At 46.4% G+C, this 24,327-nt stretch overlaps 2 protein-coding genes across 2 annotated transcripts; both read right to left on the reverse strand.

Annotated features, from left to right (window-relative positions):
- Positions 1–11,711: 11,711 nt before the first annotated feature.
- LOC127349025 (uncharacterized) lies at positions 11,712–12,406 on the reverse strand. Its single transcript, XM_051374847.2, has one exon. The coding sequence runs from the start codon at positions 12,357–12,359 to the stop codon at positions 11,973–11,975; it is 387 nt and encodes a 128-aa protein (XP_051230807.1). The 5' UTR covers positions 12,360–12,406; the 3' UTR covers positions 11,712–11,972.
- A 392-nt stretch (positions 12,407–12,798) lies between these two features.
- Positions 12,799–23,940, reverse strand: LOC127296103 (uncharacterized). The gene is made up of 25 exons (XM_051326134.2): positions 23,560–23,940; positions 23,412–23,471; positions 23,223–23,315; positions 22,782–23,010; positions 22,159–22,265; positions 21,974–22,036; positions 21,587–21,687; positions 21,046–21,140; positions 20,795–20,815; positions 20,024–20,119; positions 19,800–19,920; positions 19,538–19,696; positions 19,250–19,440; positions 18,619–18,890; positions 18,103–18,204; positions 17,694–17,870; positions 17,418–17,606; positions 17,047–17,288; positions 16,825–16,971; positions 15,765–15,990; positions 15,431–15,559; positions 15,190–15,333; positions 13,920–14,105; positions 13,509–13,568; positions 12,799–13,416 (listed from the first exon to the last, which is right to left on the reverse strand). The coding sequence occupies exons 1-25, from the start codon at positions 23,818–23,820 to the stop codon at positions 13,345–13,347; spliced, it is 3,543 nt and encodes a 1,180-aa protein (XP_051182094.1). The 5' UTR covers positions 23,821–23,940; the 3' UTR covers positions 12,799–13,344.
- Positions 23,941–24,327: the final 387 nt, after the last annotated feature.

The following is a 24,327-nucleotide window of genomic DNA, read 5'->3' on the forward strand; positions in this document are numbered from 1 at the left end:
ACCGGAGTGTTATGATGAGGCTGATTCCGCAAGACCGGCAGCATACCGGAACCCGTTGGGAGAACGCTTGGGAGAAAGATACCTACCGGAACGGGATGCGAGGCACCATCTGGATAGAGTATACTTGTCAGAAATGATCGAGGAAGAAGGTCCCCCGGGCCCAAAGTGTTTTGGTCCAAGGATCATGAAAGAAAAGCCACCAGTTCGCAACTTCATGTTGCCCCTTGACACAAAAACATATGATGGCACCACGAAGCCGGAAGACTGGCTCGCGGATTACGTGACCGCAGTATACGTCGCAGGTGGCGGAGGAACCGTAGCAGGAGGAGGAAACCGGCGTTGGGCCGTGAGAATCATACCATCATTCTTGGTAGGACCGGCAAGAATTTGGATAAACAACTTGCCGGCGGGAAGCATAAATGGTTGGTTGGACTTTGAGGAAGCTTTCGTGAGCAATTTCAGCAGCACCTATCAAAGGCCAAACAGGCCGCAGCAGCTCGCTCTGTGCATACAGCGCCCAAATGAAACAGACCGGGATTATCTGGCCCGGTGGAACACTACAAGGAACTCCTGTGAAGGGGTGATAGAAGCACAAGCCATTGCTTGGTTTAGCAGTGGATGCAGAAGAGGTTCACCGTTGTGGCAAAAGCTGCAGCGGAACATGCCGGCAACGCTGGCAGAGATGATACGTGTGGCGGATAGCTATGCGTTGGGAGACCCAACGCAGCCGGCAGTGCAACCTGAGCCGGAGCAGCAGCGCCAAGAGCAACACCGGGATAACCGGAACAACAAAAGAAGGGAAGATTTTTCGGATCGAAGGTACGGTCTGCAGCAAGTTGCTGCTGTGCAAGAAAACTCTGAGGCCAGCGGCAGTCAGAGACAGAGAACCGGATTGCAGCCATGGGCGGGTCCTAAAAAACAGTGGGTAGAAAAGAAGCCCTGGGGCCAGAAAAAGAATTGGCAAGAACCCGTGAAGTACACCATGGAAGCTGCCATGGACCAACCTTGCCGGTGGCACACACCGAATCCGGTACACCCGTCAAACCATCTGACGAAGGATTGTACCTGGACCAAGTACTTGATGCAAAAGGGAACGGTAAAAGACGCACAACCACCGCAAGACATGCCGCGGCAACAACAGCTACCACCACCACCTCTTACCGGGGCAAACGCCTTACCGGTGCAGCCAAACCGGCAACAATATCAGCAAGTTAACCAGGTGGGAGAAGGCAATGGCCAACCGCCTCCACCGGCACCTTTGGGCCGGAATGTTTACCAGGATCCAGATATGTGCTGCGTTGTGTTCGTAACTGAGCCAACCGACAGACAGAGCCTGCATCGCCGTTCTATGGAAGTGAACGCGGTGATGCCGGCAATACCAAAATACATGCTATGGTCTGATCAAGAGATCTCGTGGTCGTTCAAGGATCACCCTAAGATCATGCCTAACCCGGGTGGCTATGCGCTTGTCTTGGACCCAATCATGCAAGGGCCAAACGCTCGAGTCAAGTTCAGCAAGGTGCTGATAGACAATGGGAGCAGCATAAACATCATGTACCGGCACACCATGAACATGCTGGGCATAACAGAAAACATGCTTCAGCCAACGCGGACAACGTTCCATGGAATCGTTCCGGGTTTGTCCTGCGCGCCGGTTGGAAAAGTCCGGGTGGATGTGTCGTTTGGAGGACGTGACAATTGCCGGGTTGAAAACCTTGAGTTTGAGGTGGTGGACTTAGATAGTCCTTACCATGCTTTGCTGGGGAGACCAGCATTGGCTGCTTTTATGGCCTCGACTCACACGGCATATCTCAAGATGAAGATGTCGGCACCTCGTGGACCCTTGACTGTAGTGGGAAACTACAAAGTCTCACTGGAAACAGCTTCCGCCGGATCAAACCTGGCAGAATCGCTGGTGATCGCTGAAGAAAAGAGGAGGATGCAAACTGCAGTTGCGCTGGCTCAGTCCTCACAGCTGAGTTTAGCGGCAATGAGTGCAAACCTGGGCACACCGGCATTCAAGCCGACAAAGGAAACAAAGGACATTGTGCTGGACCCGGCTTACCCTGAGCGCACCATTCGTATCGGTGCCGGCATGAATGAGGCATAGGAAAGCGCGCTCGTCAGCTTCCTCCGTGAGAATCGGAATATCTTTGCCTGGTCTACAGATGACTTGGTAGGTGTTCCGAGGGAGCTGGCTGAGCACTCATTAAATGTCCGGAAATATGCAAAGCCGGTAAGGCAGCCGCTGCGCCGGTTTGCTGAAGACAGAAGAAAGATCATTGGAGAAGAGGTGACAAAGTTACTCGTTGCCGGGTTCATCGTGGAGGTACTGCACACTGAATGGCTAGCCAATCCGGTGCTGGTCGAGAAGAAGAAGGAAGAAAACATGGAAGCAAAAGCTCCCAAGGTGTGGCGCATGTGCATCGACTACACCAACTTGAACAAAGCTTGCCCAAAAGACCCTTTCCCTTTACCCAGGATCGATCAAGTGATTGACTCCACTGCAGGATGTGAGCTGTTGTCTTTCTTGGATGCTTATTCCGGTTTCCACCAAATCCCCTTGAAAAAGGAAGATCAAATAAAAACTGCGTTCATTACCCCGCACGGGGCTTATTGCTATGTCACTATGCCTTTTGGTTTGCGCAACGCTGGTGCAACGTACCAGCGCTGTATGCAAAAATGCTTGTTTGATCAAATCGGAAAAAACGTGCAAGTCTATGTGGATGATGTCGTGGTAAAAACCAAGGTAAAAGAAACCTTAATCGATGACCTCCGGCAAACATTCGATAACTTGAGAAGATTCCGGATGAAACTCAATCCGGCAAAATGTACCTTCGGTGTCCCTGCCGGCAAGTTGCTTGGCTTTCTCGTATCAAGCAGGGGCATTGAGGTCAATCCGGTAAAAATCCGGGCAATTGAAAGAATGAATATACCGCGCGATCTCAAGGACGTGCAAAAGTTTACCGGTAGCTTGGCATCGCTGAGCCGGTTCATAAGCAGGTTGGGAGAAAAAGCTCTGCCACTTTATGCTCTCATGAAAAAATCTGATACGTTCGTCTGGACCCCTCAGGCAGACGCAGCGTTCAAAGAGCTAAAAACAATGCTAGCTACAGCGCCTATACTGGCTTCACCTCTAGAAAGAGAGCCTATGCTATTGTACATAGCAGCAACAAACCGGGTTGTGAGCGTAGTATTTGTGGTTGAAAGAGAAGAGGAAGGAAAAACCGTCCAGAGGCCGGTATACTACCTGAGCGAGGTGCTCTCCCTCTTAAAACAAAACTACCCTCACTTCCAAAAGATGACTTATGGCGTGTACATGGCCGCCACCAAGCTCAAGCACTACTTTGAAGAGCACCCCATGAAAGTGGTAAGTGAAGCACCCATTTCCGATATCATGTGCAACAAAGATGCTAGCGGTAGGATTGCAAAGTGGGCAATTCAGATATCATCGTATGTGCCTGTGTATGAAAGGAGAGATGCCATAAAGTCACAAGCTTTGGCTGATTTCCTCGTTGATTGGGCGGAAATGCAATACAAGCCGCCAGATCAAAGAATAGAGTACTGGAAGATGCACTTTGACGGATCCAAACTAAAAGAGGGTCTAGGTGCTGGTGTGGTGCTTACCTCGCCTAAGGGAGATCATCTCCGGTATGTTCTGCAAGTGCATTTCAGGGCATCAAACAATGTCGCTGAATATGAGGCCCTGATCCATGGGTTAAAGGTCGCAAAAGAAATCGGTGCACACCGGATCATTTGCTATGGAGATTCAGATCTTGTCGTGCAACAATGTTCCGGAGATTGGGACGCAAACGATGCCGACATGGCTTCGTACCGGTTTCACGTGCAAAAGATTGCCGGCTTCTTTGAGGGCTGTGAGTTTCACCATGTACCGCGAGCAGAAAATGAAGCCGCGGATGCTTTGTCTAAACTGGGCTCGTCTAGGCAAGAAATTCCTCCCGGAATAGCCTTGGAACACTTAAGAGTACCATCAATCAAACCAAGCCCGGGATCGGAATCAATTTTCGTACCGGAATCCCATGTGGTACCCATGGACATCGATGAAGGGAACCCGGGGACTGCACCGGTAAACCCGGGGACTGCACTGGTAAACTCGGGGACTGTTGCAGCCATACCGGAAGAAACGATGCTGGTGGATAGCATGGAGATAGACGCACCGGTGTTTCTGGTTCGAGAGACACCGTCGTGGGTTAAACCTATTAAGGAATTCCTGATCAACGGCACCTTGCCGGATGACGAAAATGAATCAAGAAGAATCCAAAGAAGGTCCAAGGCATACACATTCATCAATGGCGAAGTGTACAAGAGAAGCGTTACCGGTGTCCTTCAAAGATGTGTGGAGCCGGAAGAAGGAAAAGAAATGCTTGAGGAGATTCACCAAGGAGAATGTGGACACCATGCTTCATCAAGGGCGCTGGTAGCAAAAGTATTCCGGCATGGGTTCTACTGGCCTACTGCTTTGGAAAACGCTGAGGATTTGGTAAGAAAATGCAATGGGTGCCAGAGGTACGCCAAGCAAAATCACACCCCAGCGTCCGATCTGAAAACAATACCACTAACATGGCCATTTGCTGTTTGGTGCCTTGATATGGTTGGCCCATTCAAAACTGCAAGGAGCAGCATGACTCACATCTTGGTTATGGTGGATAAATTCACCAAGTGGCTAGAGGTGAAACCTATCGCAAAGTGTGATGGGCACACAGCGGTAAAGTTCTTAAAGGATGTCATTTTGCGGTATGGGTACCCGCATAGTATCATCACTGACAATGGAACCAACTTTGCTCAAGGTGAGTTCAAAAGGTTTTGTCAGGACAACAACATCCGGTTGGATTTGTGCTCGGTGGCACACCCACAAGGCAATGGCCAAGTGGAAAGAATGAATGCTTTGGTACTTTCCGGTATCAAACCAAGGCTCATCGAAGCGGTAGAAAAGTCACCAGGGTGTTGGCTTGATGAGCTACCATCAGTGTTGTGGAGCATAAGAACAACTCCAAACCGGTCCACCGGATACACTCCATTCTTCATGGTATACGGAGCAGAAGCGGTCATACCAACCGACATCATTCATGATTCACCAAGGGTACAGCTCTATACCGAGCAAGAGGTCAAGGAGGCCAGAGAAAACGATGTGGACCTGCTAGAAGAAGCAAGAGAGTTGGCATTGGCAAGAACAGCCATTTACCAGCAAAACCTTAGACGCTATCATAGCCGGAAGGTTAACCCGAGAGTATTCCGGGAAGGAGATCTGGTACTACGCCTAGTGCAGCACACTGAAGGCCGGCATAAGCTTTCACCACCATGGGAAGGTCCCTTCATCGTGAGCAAAGCTCTTCACAATGACGCTTATTACTTGATCGATGCACAGGAGTGGAAAAAAGGAAAGGCGGACAGATCCGGAGAGGAGAGCAAGCGTCCATGGAACGTAGCTCTGTTGCGTCCTTTCTACTCTTGAAGTTGTGGAGTAAGAAGTTCCTTTTTTGTACCTTATATGCTATGAATAAAAAGATGTCGGAACCTCGAATGAATCTCGGGGACTACCCCTAAAGTTGCATGCAATACGTTTATTTTTTCAGTTCACCGGTTGCTTAGTGAACATTTTTTCTTTCCGGTTTAGTAGCGTGCTAAACCTACCGGAGTCTTCGACTCTGCTGCTGTCCGCAAACCGGCTTCATGGCAAGCAAGATAAACCGGTAGCAATTAAGCACGTGAACTGCGAAAAAAAGAGTGGGAACAAGCAATCCGGAAAAGTTTAACTAACCCCGGTTAAACCGGTTTTTTGCAAAATTTCGAAGTTATTTCTAAGTTCAAGAAAGTGCTTGTTTGGTAAAGGAACCTTGTGCTCATACGCCAAAGAACGCCCAGAGAAGGCAGGCAGAGCCAAGGTAAAAGAGCCAAATGTGCATCGAATTGCATGCGGAAACAATTTTTGAAATCTTTGCAGTGCAGGATAAAATCAAAACAATAAGCAAATATGCTAAGGCAAACATAAGATAATTAACCACCGGTATAACATACCGGCATGAACTGTTGTGCCACAACCAAAAGGGAACTTAAAGTTTTACATCATAAACCCCGGCATACTGGGGTAGAATTTAACGGGCATTGTTTTAAGACAAGCAGGACCAACGGATATATCACAGGCAAGTAATTAACAGAAGATAATCAGGTAGCAGGGGCTTCCGGAGGAGCATCGCCAGCACCAGCATCGTCCAGAGGCTCCTCATCAGCTTCATCCTCCTCCTCGTCGAGATAGTCCTTGACCTCAGGAGGGGGAGGGATGAAGGTGCGCATGTCGGCGTACTCCGCGATATGGTACGCACGATCTTGCCGCTTAGTGGTGAGGATCGGGTCCAGATCGGTTTCGGCTCCTTCGCGCACGCCGGTGAGGGCGTCCAGGTTAAGCTCCGGATACCAAGAGCAGGCGACGCGGAGTGCAGAGTCTGCCCCAGCGCGGGCAGCGGAGCACTGCCATTCGCGGATCCTCCTGCCGGCACCCTTGAGGCGGTCGCTGATCAAGGAGAAGGTATCTGGCACCACTTCTCCAGGCCACAGAGTCCTGAAGAGCTGGGTAGCTACATCAGGAATATCAGAAAGATTCCGATCAATGGCGCGCATATGAGACACCCGCGCGTTCAGCGCAACCAGATGGTCATAGGGGGTCCATGGCACGCCAAGATTCTCCTGGGCCTGGCCAACGCGATGCTCCTCAACCCTCTTTATGGCAAACGCCTGGGAGTCCGGGAAGAGGCCTGCGCAAAGAAATAAAGAGGCTAAGAAAATGCAGCCGGAAGAAATAAGCTTATAAGCAGAAACCGGAAAAGGAAAAAGAAAGAAACTTACGGAAGGCATAAGCATCAGTTTGCGTGATTAGCCGGTCATACTCCTTCCGCTCCGCCTCCAGCCGCGCGGCCTTGTCCTCGACAACTTTCCGCGCCTTGGCGGCCTCCTCCAGCTCGGCCTGCAACACCGCGTTGGAGTTGCCGGCATCCTCCAGAGCTTCATGCATCTTGGTCGCTGCGTCGGCTTCAGCATCCTTCAGCGCCTTGGCATGGTCAAGGCCTAGCTGGATGAGCTGACCCTTGAGCTCCTGGTAGCTGGTCTTCTGGGCGCTCAGCTCCTCCTGGTGCTGCCGGATAAGCTGGTCCTTCTCCCCTGAAACCCGGAAAAGAAGATGTTAACAAAGTTGTACTATTAAGATGAAAAGAAAAGCAAGCCAACCGGAAAACAGGAAAGTCGTACGTTGGGCGGCGGTGAGCTGCTCCTTGAGGGCCTCAATGGAAGCTTCCGGGATAACTGTTGGACAAGAATCATAAGTGTTAGGAGAAAGAAAGATTTCCGGTAAAAAGATGTCGGTGGTACAAAAACTTACCTTGGCACTTATCATGTGCCTCAGCAAGATCCCGGTGCTCCCATAGAAGCTCCTCAAAGAGGACCTTCCGAGCGTCAGCCGTGAGCTGTTTAAGAAAAAGAGATCAGTTAAAGTTTTACGCACTGGCAATGCTAGTTTCGCGCATTTCTAACTAAAGTTTTGCGCTAAGAACAAAGTTCTTAACCCGAAACTCGGGGACTGGCAATGCCGGTTTCGCGCGTTTTTTAAGTTAAGTTTCGTGCTAAGAGCTACGCTCTCAACACAAAACTCGGGGACTGGGAAGATAGACAAGATTCAATAAAAAAAGAGAGAAACCGGCATGAAATTAAAGAAAAGATAGAAAAGATCCGGAAGCAAGGAAACCGGTAAAAGATGAAAAGAGTTGGTAGAACGTACCATCAAGTTGTTCGTGGCATCATACCACGCACTGTCGAGCTCCTTCACGGCGCGGCGAAGCCGCATGAAGTGCTCCTCGGAAGACCGATCCCCAACAGGGTCAGGCAACGGCAGCCTGTCCTTGCCCATACCGCGGGTCGCCGGGGACATGTCCGCGGCGTTCCACTTCTGTGCATAGGGCAGCAGGTGCCCCAGCTCCCGGCCTTCGCGCTTAAAATCGGTGATCCGACCAAGCAGGCCGGTCACCTTTTCGCTGGCAGTGCTGGCGGCCTTGGAGACGTGCAGCACCAAAGGCTGCTGTCCGCCAGAGGGGGCGTTGGAGGCGGTCGCCTTCCCCTTGATGAGCTTGGAGATCTTGGGAGGCGGCGGAGTTGGAGTAGCGCCGGCAGGTTCGGTGCGAGGAGCATCCGGCGGTGGAGTTGGAGTGGTTCTGGGAGAAGGGGGAGCGCTAGGCGCGTCACCCGGCTTGGAACTTTCCGGCGTGGAGGTCTCCGGCACGGAAGCAGTCTCCTTCTTTTTCTTTTCAAGGACGGGAGGAACCAGAGGTTCCGCCCGCCCGGCAGCTTCTTCCTCGGCGCCGATGTTGCTGGCGCCGGTATCTTGGTTTTCGGGAGGGGAGACGAAGTCCTCCTCCGTGCGGTGTTCTGGCGGTGTAGGGGCCGCACGCCCCGAACTTGTAGTGCCCCCAGAGGGGAGGCAGAGGTGTTGCCGGCACCAGATGGTGCCGGGCTTGAGTGAGGAGGAGGGGTCGAGGTCCTCGTGGTACCCTCAGAACCCGTAGGCCTTGGACCAAGCTTCAACGCAGGGCTAAACGAGAGAAAAAAGCAAAGAGTTGGAAAAATAAACCGGAAAAAGAACTTGGTAAAAAGAAACAAGCAAGAAAACGAGAAGCTTACCCAGAGGCGGTCGGCATCTGCTTGCGCTTGTAGCGCCGCACACCAACTTCCTTCTGCCCCAAAGGCTCCGTCCGGAAGCGCTTCGGGGGAGGGGCCTGGCTGGAACCGGCCTCAGATGCCGGCGCCTTGTTCTTATGGCCCTGGGCCATGAGCTTGTTCACAAACTCGTGACCGGCCTCGGCCTGCAGCGGAGGCGCGTGCTCGTGGACCTGCGAGTTCAAGATAGCTGAGAAAAGATCTGCCAAGGAGCAATAATGAAAATGTATAAAAAATCGGAAAAGAAAAGTACCTCGAGCACGGTCAGGTCATCCGAGGAACCGGTAGGTTCCGGCACGGATGGGCCGAGGCGCGAAGCTTTGGTCTTGCCCATCTTCAGGTCCCGCCAACGGATGTAAGGATCCGGATCAACAGAATCTAGGGCGCGCTTCACGCAGGGGCCGCGTCGCTCTGCGAGGATGGTGGGGAAGCGGTCCTTGGCCTGAAACAAGTAAAAAGAAGGTTAGCAACAGCAAAAAGTTACCGGTAAGCCGACCCGAGTTGCGTAATCTCTTACTTCTTGGGTCGGAGGGTTAGTAGTACTGAGAGGCAGGAGGCCCCATTCCCAATCATCCGGCATCGCAGTTTGGCAGATCTGCTTAGCCTTGCGGACGACGTCCCTTTTGCTGAGAGGAAGGCCGGTAATCTTGGTGGGATCACCAGGACCATACATCTCGCTCATCCTATGCTGCCGGCGCTTGAGAGGAAGCACCCGGCGCGAGATAAAAGTGCGGATTATATCATCAGAGCAGATGTTGGTTTCCTTCACCAAGTTCGCCATGAAGCGTACCACCCGGTTGGTTTCAATATGATCCGTCTTCGGGTTGTAGCCCCAGTTGGCTCTGCTGGGCGGCGCCGGATTGAATGGCGGCAGATCGATGAGGTTCGCGGGGCCATTGTTCTTCACGTAGAAGAAGGTCCCTTGCCGTAAGCGGCAGGACTCGAGGCCGGAGAATTTGAAGAAAGGGCTCCCTTGACGGGAGCCGATGATGCAAGACCCGCACTGCACGGGGGGTTTGGGCTTAGGAATTTCCTTGCCCTGAACGGAATTGATCCGTAGAGCAAAGAAGCGGGCAAACGTCTCACGAGTGGGACGAATGCCGATGTAAGCCTCCATGAAGGTGGCAAAGCAAGAAAGATAAAAAATGGCGTTGCCAGGGAGGTGATGAGGTCGAAGTTCATAGAAATCTAAGAACTTCCGGAAAAACGGCTAAGCAGGAAGGCCGAAGCCGCGCTCAAAGTGAGCGAGGAAAACAACATGTTCACCGGGCTCAAGCACCGGTTCGATCTCGTCGCCAGGAAGCCGGCAGGTTACTCCCTCCGGAATCCTGCGGGACCGGTATAACCAGTCGATCTCGTACTGGGTGACGTTGGAGCCCATCCAGGCTCCACGAGTGACACCGGAAGGATTAACACCGGAAGCTTGGCTAGAGCTACCGGATTCTTGGTGGCTACCGGATTCTTGCTGGGTGCCGGAATCGGTATCCATCGGAACTGAATCGGCGGATCTATCTGAAGATTGGCTACGCCGGCTACCAAAAGAAGAGGAAGAAGAGGCGACGGTTCTGCTTTATAAAGGAAGAGAGAAGATGGGCCAAAAACCGTCGGGCCGCGGTGGTTCGCACCGCGGGCCGCGACGGTTCGCACCACGGGCCGCCACGTGGCGCGGTGGTACACGCAAGTAAATGGAAAGACACACGGAGGCGCACACAGATCCGAAGTGGCGAGTGGGATCCGCAGTGGAGCATTTAATGTGCGCGCGGGAGTCGAAGCGAAGTGACCTCTGACACTGGCGCGCCAGTTAACAGTGCGCATGTCACTGACAGGTGCGGGGCCCGAGAAATTCTCGACTTCGCCGAGGAGAGAGTAAATGCTAAAGATACCGGAGGAAAGAGATGCCGGAGGATACCTCGCAGAGAGATAAAACGTAAGTCCGGGCAAAGATGCCGGATCCAAGCTCAACGCCGGAAAGATTAAACCGGTATCCTAGAAACAAGAGAACCTGGCATGGTCTGATGGATAGAATCCACCAAACTATACCAGATTCGGGGACTAATGTTGGGGGGATAACCCCCGGTATGCCAAAGGCATGCGAAACCGGAGGGTTTGAGCCATCAAGATACCGGTTTAATATTTTTACCGGAGCACAAAGATAAGAGCTTGGCTAAGTGAGGACAAGCCGGTATCCCCAGAGGGGTATACCGGAACCGGATGAAGAAGAAACCGGAAGGAGAGCAGGTCGGCAAGACCGGTCAAAGATTCTCTTCAGAGCTAGAAGACAAGGATGAGCTAAGCAAAGTAGCTTTAATCGAAGCCCTGGCGCCAAAGAGAGAGGTGACGCTGAAAGAAGCCGGAGGACGTCAGCGTCCCTGATTAAAGAAGACCCCGGCGTCATCCCTGATTAAAGTAGCTTTGTAAAGTAGTTTGTCCAGTCAAAGATGCCATTAGGGTTTCTTGTTCTGTAAGTCACCCTCTCCCCTATATAAGGAGAGGGGGCATAGCCTCTTACGGGCACGTTAGGTGAGGTTACATTGCGTGAGGTGAAGTTAGACGAAGAACCTTGTATCCAAGAACCTGTAACCATGTTAAGATTAATGAAGCTAGCGATCTAGAGCAGAGTTCTTCCTCTTGTCTCTCTTCTTGCATACCGGCCTTTGGTTGTGTTCTTGAGGAAAGCATCCGGAAGTTCATCCCATCTAGTCGCAAACCCTCCCCCGAATCCTCTAGCGCCCATTCGGCCCCAACTTAAGCCATCCCATGGCATCTGCTCGTTCGCCACGACGACACGACGTATCAGAGTGCTATGCGCGTGGTGGAAATTCTCTGAAGGACACAACAATTGCGGGACATCTTTGTTTTTGTCAATCCGACCTTTTCAACACTGTTTCTCTTTTCTTTCTTTTATATTTTCTTTTATTCGTGTTTGTACTGATACACCAGCAGTTGTACCGTGTGGTTGCTATATTAATATGGTAGGCTTGAGAAGAGGGAAATAAGGCAGAGACTGCTGCATCATGGTCCAATTTGTGTACCACTGACTCCAAGCCAAACAGGTGATGAACAATAAGATCAGGGCAATCACAAATTGCGAAGACACATGGTATTCTCCGTGCGTGGAAACACTCGGCTAGTACGGTAGACACACACCAAATAAGAACTTAATTAGCACCTGCAAGTGCACGGCACGGGGAGGAAATTTGACTTATTGATGGTACCACGAGACGCAAAGATACGGGGAATTTGGGACGGATCAGTCACTGCTGGTGAACGGCGGCGTCGCTCCGGGGCCGGATGCGGAGGCGGGCGAGCTCGGCGTCGATGCGGCCGGTGAGGATGAGGGCGAACATGCGGTAGTCGCAGAGCAAGGACCAGACGGGGTGGCCGAACGTGGCCGGCCGGTTGCCCTCCACGAAGAAGTGGCTGTACCACGCCATGCCGTACCCGAGCACGGGGCACGCCGCCAGGAGCGCGGCGCGGCCCGTGGCCGCCGCGGCGAGGGCGCAGAGGAGCGACGCCAGCGTCCCGGCGAAGTGCCAGCGCCGCGTCGCCGGCTTCGAGTGCTGGCCCAGGTAGAAGCCCCAGAAGTCCTCCATGCTCCCGAACTCACGAGCCTCGACGGCGCCGCTGTTCCTCTTCCCCATCGCCCGCCTCGCTTTCCCTCGCTGCTTGCTTTCTGTTGTGTATTGCGATGTGTTGGTGAAATGGTGACCGCTGAGAGAGACTTTATTTGCGAATTCAACATAGTCTTGCTAGCGACGAATAGATTTTGTGATAAAAAAAAAATGGAACAAGTCATGACGATCGGTAAATCTAATGAAGTATAGAGTTGAAAACACAATTTAGGGCGTGTGAAGACGGACTGGCGATGTGTCCAACCAGATGGATGACTGGATTAAACGTTTCATGCGACACTGACAAATCACTGTTTTTTCAATAAAATAAATATATTGATATCTCGAAGACACCAATTACACCCCACCTCTGCACACCAACAAATCACCATAAATCACCATAGCTATGCACTTCAATATATAGGCAAAGGAGCTCGGTTAAGAAAAGAAGAAGAAAATGCAAAGAGAGTAATACAATGTATGCCTGTCACTTCGCTATGGTATATTCTCATGTATCCTTGTTCCACCAGAATACAAAATTTTACACAAATCGGTACAACACTACTACTGACTACTGAATCACACGTTTCACACCATACACAAGGCCAAAAGAATCGCGGAGAAACTCGGCCGCTACAGTTTACTACAACCTCTTCACAGCTAATAGTTCTACAATTACAATGGGATATATTGCACAACGGATGGGACGACTGAATAAGGGGGTAATGGGAATAACCGGTGGAGCAGATCGGAGGAGATGAAAGGTTAAACCCCTCATCCAGATGCTTATCCACAGATAAACAATGAATTGAATGACCTGGCAGTATGAAAAACAAACAAAACTGCACCATAGAGCTATCAAGATGATTGGATATGTCCTTCCACAAGGCTGTGTGCCTGTAAAATGTTAGCAGCTCCAGTACGCACATCATAAAAAGCTTTTCTGTGTGCCACTCTTAGGTCTATTTACTCCAGCCAGCTCTTCAGAGTAGTATGTCACAAAGGTTCATTGCTATCACGAGCTCACATACAAAACAGGCACCAGACCTGCTATCTTCCCATCCCTTCCAGCTCTCTTTTTCTTTACCTGAGCAAATAGCAGCAGTTGCCCTATTAAAACTGTTTCATTTGCAGCCAGAAAACAGGTAAAATAAATGGCGAGAGGTCATAAAAACTTACGTAGTACCAACCATCAACCTCATATTCGATATCGACATCTTCTCCAGAGTTCAAACTCAACTGAAAACAGTTACATAAATGATGTGTTATTTTGTTTGCATTCCAAGACGAGAAAAGACAACTTGATTATTTTGAGATTCTCTTCAAAAAAAGAGACACTTTGATTATTTGACATTCGCTTGAAGTTCGGTCTTTATTGCAAAAAGATAGAAAATTGATAGAGTATTTTTCATCAACTAAAATGTATAACCAGTAGTAAATGAACACCAACTACTTTTGCTTCAGGAAGTAAATAACTATCCATCAATAGAAGATAAGTGTTCTTCTAAAAAACAATACCCCATCAAACTTGGAAAGGATGCATTGGACTTCACAAAGATAAGATGTAGCCAGGAATTACAGCCTTCTTACCTCATCATCGCCACCTGCTGTGAAGTCATACAGTGCTTTCCCAGATTGAGGATTCCCGGAACTGGAACTCTTCTCGGTATCCTCGTGTGATCCAGAACTTCGGCTCCCACGCCCAGCAAGGGGGTTGTCAAACGACTCACGCTTCTGTAGGACAGATGTTGAATATGATGGTGGTTCTTCACGTATCTGAAATAAAACCAAAATGGATATCAGGAACAGTGTTTTTAATACAGATACCATGTGAAATCACAGGGTAGAAGTGCCAATCTAAAATACTACAACAACACAGCTATAACTACTATCCGATGACATACTTTAGGAAAAGAATATCTTTTAATATTCATATGTTAAAAGTTCGATTATAACTAAATATGAAGTGATTTTATTGTAACTCATCTGGTCTAGTATTAGTTTAAGCTGGCTATAAAATTTTATGAGCCTGTTCCAAGGATGAACCCCGGAGTTTGTATCCGTTCAACAGTAACTGGCTGGGTAACTAAGATTCATCAGTGGTGAGATGCCCAATAGCATCCTAAGTTCCTAACAGTTAAAATGGAATGAGAAGATTGGAAACTATATACGGTGAAGATAATAAATGGTGTGGTTTCCTGTATTCCTCTGGCGCCTGGGATTTCAGGAATAAATGGTGTTTCAAACTCATAGCGCATCTGCTGCAGCAGGGCTCGTGTTGCACCTTATCCCGGTAGCCCACTCTAAATTTTTCAAAAAACTCTGAAAAATGTTGATAGACATCCCATCTATCTATCATTTTACAAAATTTAAAATTCAAATTCAAAACACAGACAGAGAGACGAAAACACAAATCAAGTGTTGATCAAATTCACAACCCAAATTCAATTAGGTGCTATTCATGTGGGATTTTACTTTTCCTTTTGTTTCTCACGCAGTATCCAAATTAAGATTTGAAATTTGTGTCATAGTACATAGATGCTATGCATATGCCCTCACTTTTTCCCTGATATTTCAAAACTTTAAGAAGGCAACAGGGGTTGGGTGCAGCGATGCACCACAATCCCCGATGAACGAGATACATTCTGGTTTCAAACCTTAGGTGGTGCAGATCATATCTTATGCAATGCCCATACCAGCAAATACCAGTATTTATGAAATTAGTTTGTCAAAGTTGCATGGTGCCTATTCTTAAGAAAAGTATGTTCTTATGACAAATATGATACCTGCATTGTAAGAACCAATAACAGAAACTGTATCAAAAAAATATAGCAATTATACAATGAATGAATCAAAATACCGTTTGTTGCGAAGCCCCATAACTCGGTGGTTTTGAACTAAACAAGGACGGATAGTTCATGCCACCAAAATGGGACGATATGGATGTCTCCACAGAACCAGTTGACTCAGGTGAGGACCCACCAGAAGACCTCCCATCATCTTCCTGAAACATATAAAAGAATGGGTAATTTATCTATAAAATTTTGAATAAGTATTTTGAGTTAAGTAGTTTAAGCAAATATTGTAACACTTGCATCCACCTCATATGTTTCAAGAATTGTCTTGGCCCACATATCATCATAACCGACTGACGGCCTAGAATTCATGTACTCCTCCTCATCATCCACATCAGGAGCATCAGTTCCAGCACCCGCAAGGAAGTCCTTTACCTATCATACAATAAAAGAAGAAAGAAGCCAATAGATGAAAAAATCTCAAATTCAGCACAACCAGTGAGGAAAAGGAGAACTGTTGCGGAAAAGATTAAGCAACTAAGCTATCTGCCACCGATAACAACAGGCAGCTTTCTAAGCTGAACTGATAGGTATCAGGAAATCTGGGGAATTAGCATCAGAACAAATTAAAGATTCTTACTTTGTCCACAGCTGGGGCATTGTTTGCCCAATCATCATCTTCCAAACCTGCTGCCCAGGCCATGGCTAAATCAGGGTCAATTCCAGACTGCATAGTGCTGGTCTCTTTATGTACTTCTTTGGACTCATACATGAGGTCAGATATTCCGGTTGCAACAGCAGGGTCACTTAGACCGACAGATGCACTGATGTTATGCCGATTGCGGTAGATCTCAATGAGCTTGGCACTGTACAAAATACTCAATATTAATAATTACACAATACTGCAAGCAACCAAAAACGGAAAAGATGCTGGCCATTTACACTCAACCTTTTCTCTCTGTAGAGAAATAGCTACAAGTGTTAACTTATGGGATACTACAACATTTCTCTTGTGATAAAAATATGATAGTCAAGTAGATTACATGAACTGCGTAAGCCAGAAAAAAATAACACTTCACCTAAACCCTAAGCAGCTCCAATGAATAATTACAGCTTATTTAACAAGTGTTCAAGCTTTTTCTAAATATTATATCTTCCATGGTAAAAGACATTTTAAAATACACATTTAGAAATTAGCAGTAGGTACGGACCAGAAAGCTTAAGCTGATGGCTACCTAGCATAAAATATCTGATTTACGTTATAGGGCCATGATCACTACAAAACATCATAGCATGTGAGTCTTCTCAGTATCACGAGAACGACACCAGTTATATGAAATCCCAAGTTGGTTGAGACAAAAGGTTAAGAGTAAAGGAAAATTGCTAAATGTTAAGGAAAAAAAAAGTTCCCTATGGTATAACAGTGGAACCTGTAGACAGCTTGGACCATAACCCACAGGTGACGATCCAAAACTACACTTAATTTTATGCAATATATGGAGCAAATGGTCCAGATAGCCCAAGATAATACAGTCCAAACCCATTTTATGGGATTGCCCATGGCTCCAGACAACACTCACGATGATGAGGGCCATGAAATTTTACAGCTTTACTTCATAAATGATTTCCACAATGAAGTAACTTTTCGTGTCAGGAGCAACTTAACTACGAGTAGAATACCAAATATCACAGATACATACCTGGTAGGACCTAAAGGCAAGTATTTAATCCTTGGAACAAAACAGAATAAACAAACAAAATCAAGAAGCCTCTCATGGGTTTCATAAAGTTTCTTCAGTTCATCATCACTCCATTCTTGTTTGCTATTATCATGCTGACGGATGTCCCTGCAAAAATCCATACAAAGCAATCATTTCAAAACTATTATAGAACAGGCAAGAGGAATTTTGTGGACAACGTACCTAGCAAGCTCATCTTGAGCTCTATACATTTCATCCAAGACCTTCAGCATTGGGCTTATCAAAGATCCAAGACCAGTACCACTAGCACCTTGGTTTTCCCCATTACTTAGCTGCAATTCTGAAAAGTTTGACTGCACACCGCCCAGACTCAAAGCGTGGAGAAACTCATATATCTGCAGTCTATATGGTTCACCAGACCTTATAGCAATGGTGGTCAGGGCCTGAGCAGCAGCGATACGGATCTACAGAAGTAAACAATAGGGTAAGGAAAAAACGGAAAGCACGTATAACGAGATGCAGTATCATCTCAGTCTCCCCCCACAACATTGTCAAGTTAAAAATACGAAAGTATCATTTTATTAGGTGCATACCTCCCAGCTGCCACTAAATGCACATCTTTGGAGCCGTGTTAGCGCGCTAGCAAGTGTAGGATTACGGGAGCTTGCTGCAGCAACCATTTTATCAGCATCAAGCATCATTAGAGCAGTGCCAGGAGGTGTTGCAGATTCCCATGCATACTCAGATGCAGCATAGTTTGCATTTTCTCCCAGAAACCAAACCTGTTGAACAAATTGAAGGGCCAAAGCATCAGCACATTTTGATTTCATGATCAATGAACTAATTAACCAAGTTAAAGTTTTGCTCACAGCAGCTTGAACTAATCTTTGCAGTGCCATTGCAGATTTTGGATCCGAGGCAGAAACCATATCAACCGACGTGAGTACAGACATTGAACCAGGCTGAGGTGGTGGCAGATCAAGGACTATTGTCACAGCTTCCAAAGCTGTATGTTTTCCATCTGGTCCTGCTCCTACAAGGCATGTCTGGAAAGACAACAATTGTTATTTGTTGTGGAAGTTACTATTGCCTATACAAAACAGGACATGCAAACCATTGCATAACAGTATAACACCAACATGCTGTAAAAAGCCAAGGGCTATATGCTAAATTAGCTGCAGCTTTGCATAGGACTACAAATGGTTGGGTCACCTTTCGTCAAGTAAACCTTGGTGATTCGGAAGAACAATGGAAAATACTTTATGAAAAAATGGCTACCTTCCATAACAGTTGTAGAACATCAGCATCAATCTTTCCAGGAACTTTCGTAGCGAAAATTCTAGCAATCTCAAGCAGAGTCACAGCCATATCAGGGGTTGCCTATCATGTGAAAACAAACCAGAATACGATTAAATCAAGTAAATGAGAACATATTACTGGTAGTCAAAATAATAGCAGTAAATGCACACATTATAATCATAGAACACATAAACAAGGGGGTCAAACGAAGATAGTTCAAACATTAACTAGTTGCAACAATAAAATCTTGTATTAAAGAAGGCAAAGAAAAGCCCTGTAAAAGTTTCATAGCATTTTTTTAACAATGTTATTTTAAATAACAAAAACCTTGGAAACTAGGCGAACATAGAGAACAGATAAATGTTGCTTCCAGTTTCAGACAGATTTCAGGTACACGGCTGATAATAAGCCATCAAGATGGGGCAGAAGAGCAACTTCACACAGAAAAAAAAAAGACAGTGTGTATACTATTAGCAGTGAAAGGGGGCACAATACCTTGAACCTGGCATGTAGGGTTAGCAGGACATCATTCAGGAGAGAAGAAGGCCAGGCTGGGTCAGACAGCTCACACGCTATGATAGATTTCAATTCATCAAGAGACTCATGTGGATTTTGCATCCATATCAAAGCTTTGACGACCATCGCTCGAACATATACACACTCGCATGCTACAGTTGTCCGCACTACTTCCATCAGTGATGCTAGTAATCCTGCTACTGTATCCAATCCACCATGTCCGTTGGATAGTGGTTTAGCTTTCCGGGTAGCTACAACATGCACATGCAGAGTTAGATGATTTTATTAGAAAGTGAAACTAATATAAAACATGAGACAGGTAGTCTGATGCCTAACAAAAAATAGGGGAGGGAGGTTAAGGTAGCTCAGTAGTGAACTTTTAAGCATGCCTCAATACACTCAGATTCATGCAAGAGATATTGCACTCTCTAACTGAAAGAGGTGCATATTTACATAATATTTGCTAACTTCATAGTTGTCCAGTAAAGTCAATCCAGAACAAATTAACAGAAGCAATAGGTAATTAGGTATGATTTAAATCAACGTAAAGCGCCTATGGTTTTCGTAATATGTAGTCGAATAACTCAAAGCTATGATAACATCCTAGTACCTTCAGGTTGCGAGTTCTCATTAAGATCAGAATCAAGAGAATCAGCATTGTCTGAATAAGCTTGAAGATTGGCTCCCTCATCATAAGCACCCAAAGCATAGGCAGCTGCTCTACTTTTACCCATTTCCTGGACTACTCTTGCGGCAGCATGAAGAACAGGGCGGGAAAAGCTACGGAAAGAGCTCTCCAGTCTGACAGAACAAGAAACAGATAGTAAGCATCCAAGAACCACCATACAGGGCAATGGAGCGATCAGACACTTGAACAATCACAAGATATATGACAAACCTTCTCATTACAAGTTTGATGAGGGGTTGAGGACGCCTTGCTTTCGAAGATTTTTCACTGGCTTTTGACAGAATACCCTTTGATGCTACAGAAGGGGCCTCAGGCAATTTGAGAATTTCTCTAGTTAACCGAATCCATCCGCCAGCTCTGTCCTCAGTGCTGCAAGACGTGATAATTGATAATTAACTACACAACATATAACTCCATCTGAGGTACAGAAGCACAATAAATAAAAGGATAACTTGATGAACATCATTGCCACCTTTCTGTGTTGTCAACTTTTCCCAGAACACAGAGTATAGCCTCAAAACAGACTCTGTCACTTGGATCCAAAAGAAGTTGATAAAGGAGAGAACTGTACTGTGACTTTATGTCAGGCCTCTCTGTGTAAATATTTGGTCAGATCGACAATTCAATGCATGCCCTCTGGAATTGCAGAGTGCTCATCTTGATTCATGCACAGATACAAAAACAAACTGCACTTACCGTCCAGTACACGAGCCCTAGATATTGAATGGCACAACTTTGCAAGGTACACTCTTGCAAGAACATCATGCAAATGAAGGATGTCCTGAAGAGCTCCTGTTTCATTTTGACACATCACACAACCAAATGAGTGCATAGAAGTGTAAAGAAGAAAATCCCCGTATCATTGATGTTGGCAAAACAGGAAGCAAGTGTTTATAGACAAAGGTGGGTAGCTGGGCACTGCCATTCAGGGGGAACGGGGAACAAAATATGATAACAAAAGTTGACGCTTATTCCAAGTCAGGTAACCCATAACTCAAAGGTTACTAGTTTTTGGTTACTACTTATATACTATTCATGTGGCAGCAAGTAAGTATACTTGGATATGGATATATGATTGGTCTTAAAATATATGCAGTTATTGACAAAATACGACGCCTATCACAATCTGTGTTTTGAATACAGAAGGAGTATCGAGAAATATTCCGTGAAAAAGGTGGAAAAAGATTGTGGAAACTCGATTCCTCAAACTCAAATTAATTCGAACTATTACTGCAAGTCTAGAATCATATGTCAGACACAAAGAAGTTCTCAATTACTCCCTCCGTTCCTTAATTCTTGTCGCAGATTCGGATGTATCTATTGACAAAATATGTCTAGATACATCCAAATTTGCGACAAGAAGCATGGAACGGAGGGAGTATTAGATAAGCTGAAAGCCCTAAAGTATTTATGTTCAAACGATAATGAAAAACTCAACTAAAAAAAGATAAGGATAACGAAACATACCACCAGACTGTGCGTTTTTGCCTGCAAAACATCAAGTAATACATGATGGTGAGAAACTAAAGAAATAACATGGAACCAGATGTGTGAAATTGAAAAAATATGTAAATTTTAACTGGAATTTACATTTGACATTTCTAGTATTGCCCAGTTTCTAGAGCATAAAAGATCAACATCATTCTACATCATAATAAACTACACTTAACAGACTAAAAAACGGAAATTCTGAACGATTAATAGCAGCAGAAACTGACCCAACGCCATTGCAACAGAGTATGGATCTCTAACAGCAATTTCCGATATAATTGACAAGGCATGCCTTACTGCAACTGGGTCAGAAAATTCAATCCTGCAGTTGTATGAAGCCAGATGAGAACACAATGACAGTTATGCAGGAGCATGCTCCTATTTCCTACTATTGGTAAATGACGCTACATAGTGTCACATTTGCAAATTTATTGTAGAAGAAGACAGTTCACTAAGACAGACAACAAGTTGACTGTTCATTTTGACACAAATATTAACAAGATAACAAATCAATAGAGTAATTCAACAGAATATAAGAAATAGATAAAAGCCAGTTAGTACATCACTACATGGGTCATGGTTTATTCTATGTTTTGCACAAAGAGATACTATTGCAACCATAGAACAATGCTCCAAATCGCAGAATCTATTTATTTACATGTGATAACAACCCTTGGAAATTGGTGAAATAAACATAGGAGCAAAATAGATTATAAGATGGAGAAAAAGCTAATTTTAGCATTCTAAAGACAATAAGGTTATACTGACCCTTGGACAGCACGGTGCAGAAATGCTGGATTGCCAAGATCAAGTGGCAGTCTTCTCAGAGCACTTAGAGAAGCGTATTGCAAGTTACTCCGTAAAATAGACTGCAGAGTTAATTAAAATTAGAAAAAAACATAAGGATAGCTCGCAGTCGTAATAAATGAGAATCTAAAAAAAAATTGAATTCATGCAATCATTTTCATTGTTACTATATACTTATATAAGGTAGAAAAGCTGTCAGATGAGGTATAATGTACCAATAACTGTAATTTAAGGTTTTAATGTATCAGATATACCCATACGTCTCAGGAAAAGAGTTGAGTGTTATAACCACACTAAAGCACTTTGCAGTACATAAATTAAATGCACACTCTTGTATCTAAATAGTACCTCCTTATCACCACCTTGCTTGGTAAATATACCTTTCTTTCGTTTCTGTTTAGAATCTGCCACCTGAAAGTATCCAGAATAATATCATGAACAGAACACCGTAAAACTTTCTAGCCAGAAACCAGGGACACTGGTAAGAGGCTCAAAGAAGTATAAGCTTGACAGTGAGGGACTGTATGACATACCTTTTCCAAAATGCCAAACACAATCTCACTAAGCTTTTCCAACATCTCAGAACTGCTTGTGGAAGAGGATGTTAGGGCCTTCAGAGCCGCAAGTCTCCGCGCGTGAACTTCAAATACCAGCATCCATAATTATTAATTAAGCATACACAACTTGAAGAAGGCAAGAGACTGAAAACATTTGGTTAACATAAGACTTTCTTTTTTCTTTGCTGACCCTAACATGACTATATTTAAAATGTGTATTTTCTTATAAACAAGATTGTCAGCTGTCAGCATGCCTAGTTTCAACCTTCAACTAAGACATTTCAGAACATGTCAAAAAAAAAACTATGACATTTCAGAAACTTGCTTGGTGTCATTTTTAGTAAGGACGAAATGATTGCCAGGAATAAAATTATCACTATGCCTCTCCAAAATACCTCCAAGAGGAGACCATTTTCCAAAAAGGTGGGGTCATAAGTTTAACGTTGTGAAAAGAATAAGCATGACTGATTTTGCTGCAAACAGGGAGCATCAGCAACACAATATTTAGGTGTTCCAATCAGTGGCCAAAAGCTGTACCAGAACACAGATTTTTGCATGATACGATCTCATGTACACTGAGGGCATAGTATAGAACCTACATTCAACATCATCGCTGGTGGATTCTGCTGAAAGCTGATTAACTATTCTGGGCACGACATCTGCTCTAGTCACTCCTCCAACAACATCAATGTCCGCAAGAGCATCCCAATTTGGTGTGGGTATGCCACCGGCAGCACTTGAACCCTGGGAGCCATTATCTGACAAAATTCGGGCAAGATAGTAGTATACGTAGCGCAGAACATTTTTGTCCTCGCATTGCTGGTGGAGCTGTAAAAACAGAAATAAAGTCGATGTAAGAGAAAAAAAAAAGATGACTATAGTAGGCTAATGTTAACATAACGTTGGATACATGTGTAATTTGTTTAAGTAGCATAGCTGAATTTTCTGGGAGTTGGGCTCATTTCCATTTGTAAAAATTAAAACGGATGTCTATAGGGAAGCATAGCTAGAGCAAGAGCAGTATCAGATGGGATACTTACCATGAGAAGAGATGGAGCCACCGAAGGATCCACAGAATTGTACACCGCGAGCTTGGGGAACACACTGTTCACGAGCTGCCTCTGGGAACTTTTCTGTGAAAGGGTATGGCACGAGAGAGCAGCTAGCTAAGGGCGACAGATCCAAGCTCACATCACGCAATTCGAAGCAACCGAGGCAGCACAACGAACCTGGTCGCACGTGGCTGCAAGCTCGTGGATGCTCCGCGCCAGCTGCGAGTACGAGACGGGCTGCAGGAGGGAGAGAGAGAATGCAGCGTGAGAGTGGAAACAGAGGGTAGAAGAAATGAGGGGCGCGGCGGTGTAGTAGGGGACGCGCCTTCTTCTTCCTGTTGCGCTGGGGAAGGTTCTTGACGGGGTTGAAGGCCTTGGCTGCTGAGATGGTGTCGCTCTGGATCTGCATCAGGGTTGCCCTCTTCGACTTGCGATCCGCCGGGGCGGGCGCGGGCGCCGGCGCCGGCGCGGACCTCCCCGATGAGCCGCCCGAGGACGGCTGCTGCGAGGACGCAGCGGCGGCCGAGGGGGGCGCTGGATCCGAGGTGATGAGATCCATCAGCGTGGAGCCGGAGCCGGAAGACATGGCCGCGGGCGTGGTGGGCTCGCGGCCGTGCGGTAGTGAGATCTCCGGCGAGCAGTGCGGTCGGGGTGGGGAGCAATTGGAACGGTGAAGTGCTGCGATGCGATGCGATGGATCCAACCGCCAGTTTGGATTTGGTGGGTGGTGTGTGATGCTGTAGCTGGCTGGGCTGCTCCGAGTCCGACCGGGCCGGTCTTGCGAACGACCGACGATGTTGCTTTTCTCTTTCTAAAATAAACAACAAAAAGATATAAATTACTCCGTACCAGTTTTTAAATTAATAAAGATACGCGAGTACTGTTTAACAGCTTACAACATAACGCGTAACCTAAACACACAAAATGTAAGAAAAATAATAATTTCTATTTTCGTGCCCTCGTATTCTTAGTTGTACCCAGTTTCCTCAGCTCTTTTTTCTCGGTTTTCCCCAATCCCTTGTCTGCAATCTGCAGACGGAGGATTCCCGTTTATTTGACCGTTGGTTGGTGCTGGCAAGTGGGGTCACTGTTG

This window comes from Lolium perenne, chromosome 4 (genome assembly GCF_019359855.2).
Source record: "Lolium perenne isolate Kyuss_39 chromosome 4, Kyuss_2.0, whole genome shotgun sequence".
Taxonomy (NCBI): domain Eukaryota; kingdom Viridiplantae; phylum Streptophyta; class Magnoliopsida; order Poales; family Poaceae; genus Lolium; species Lolium perenne.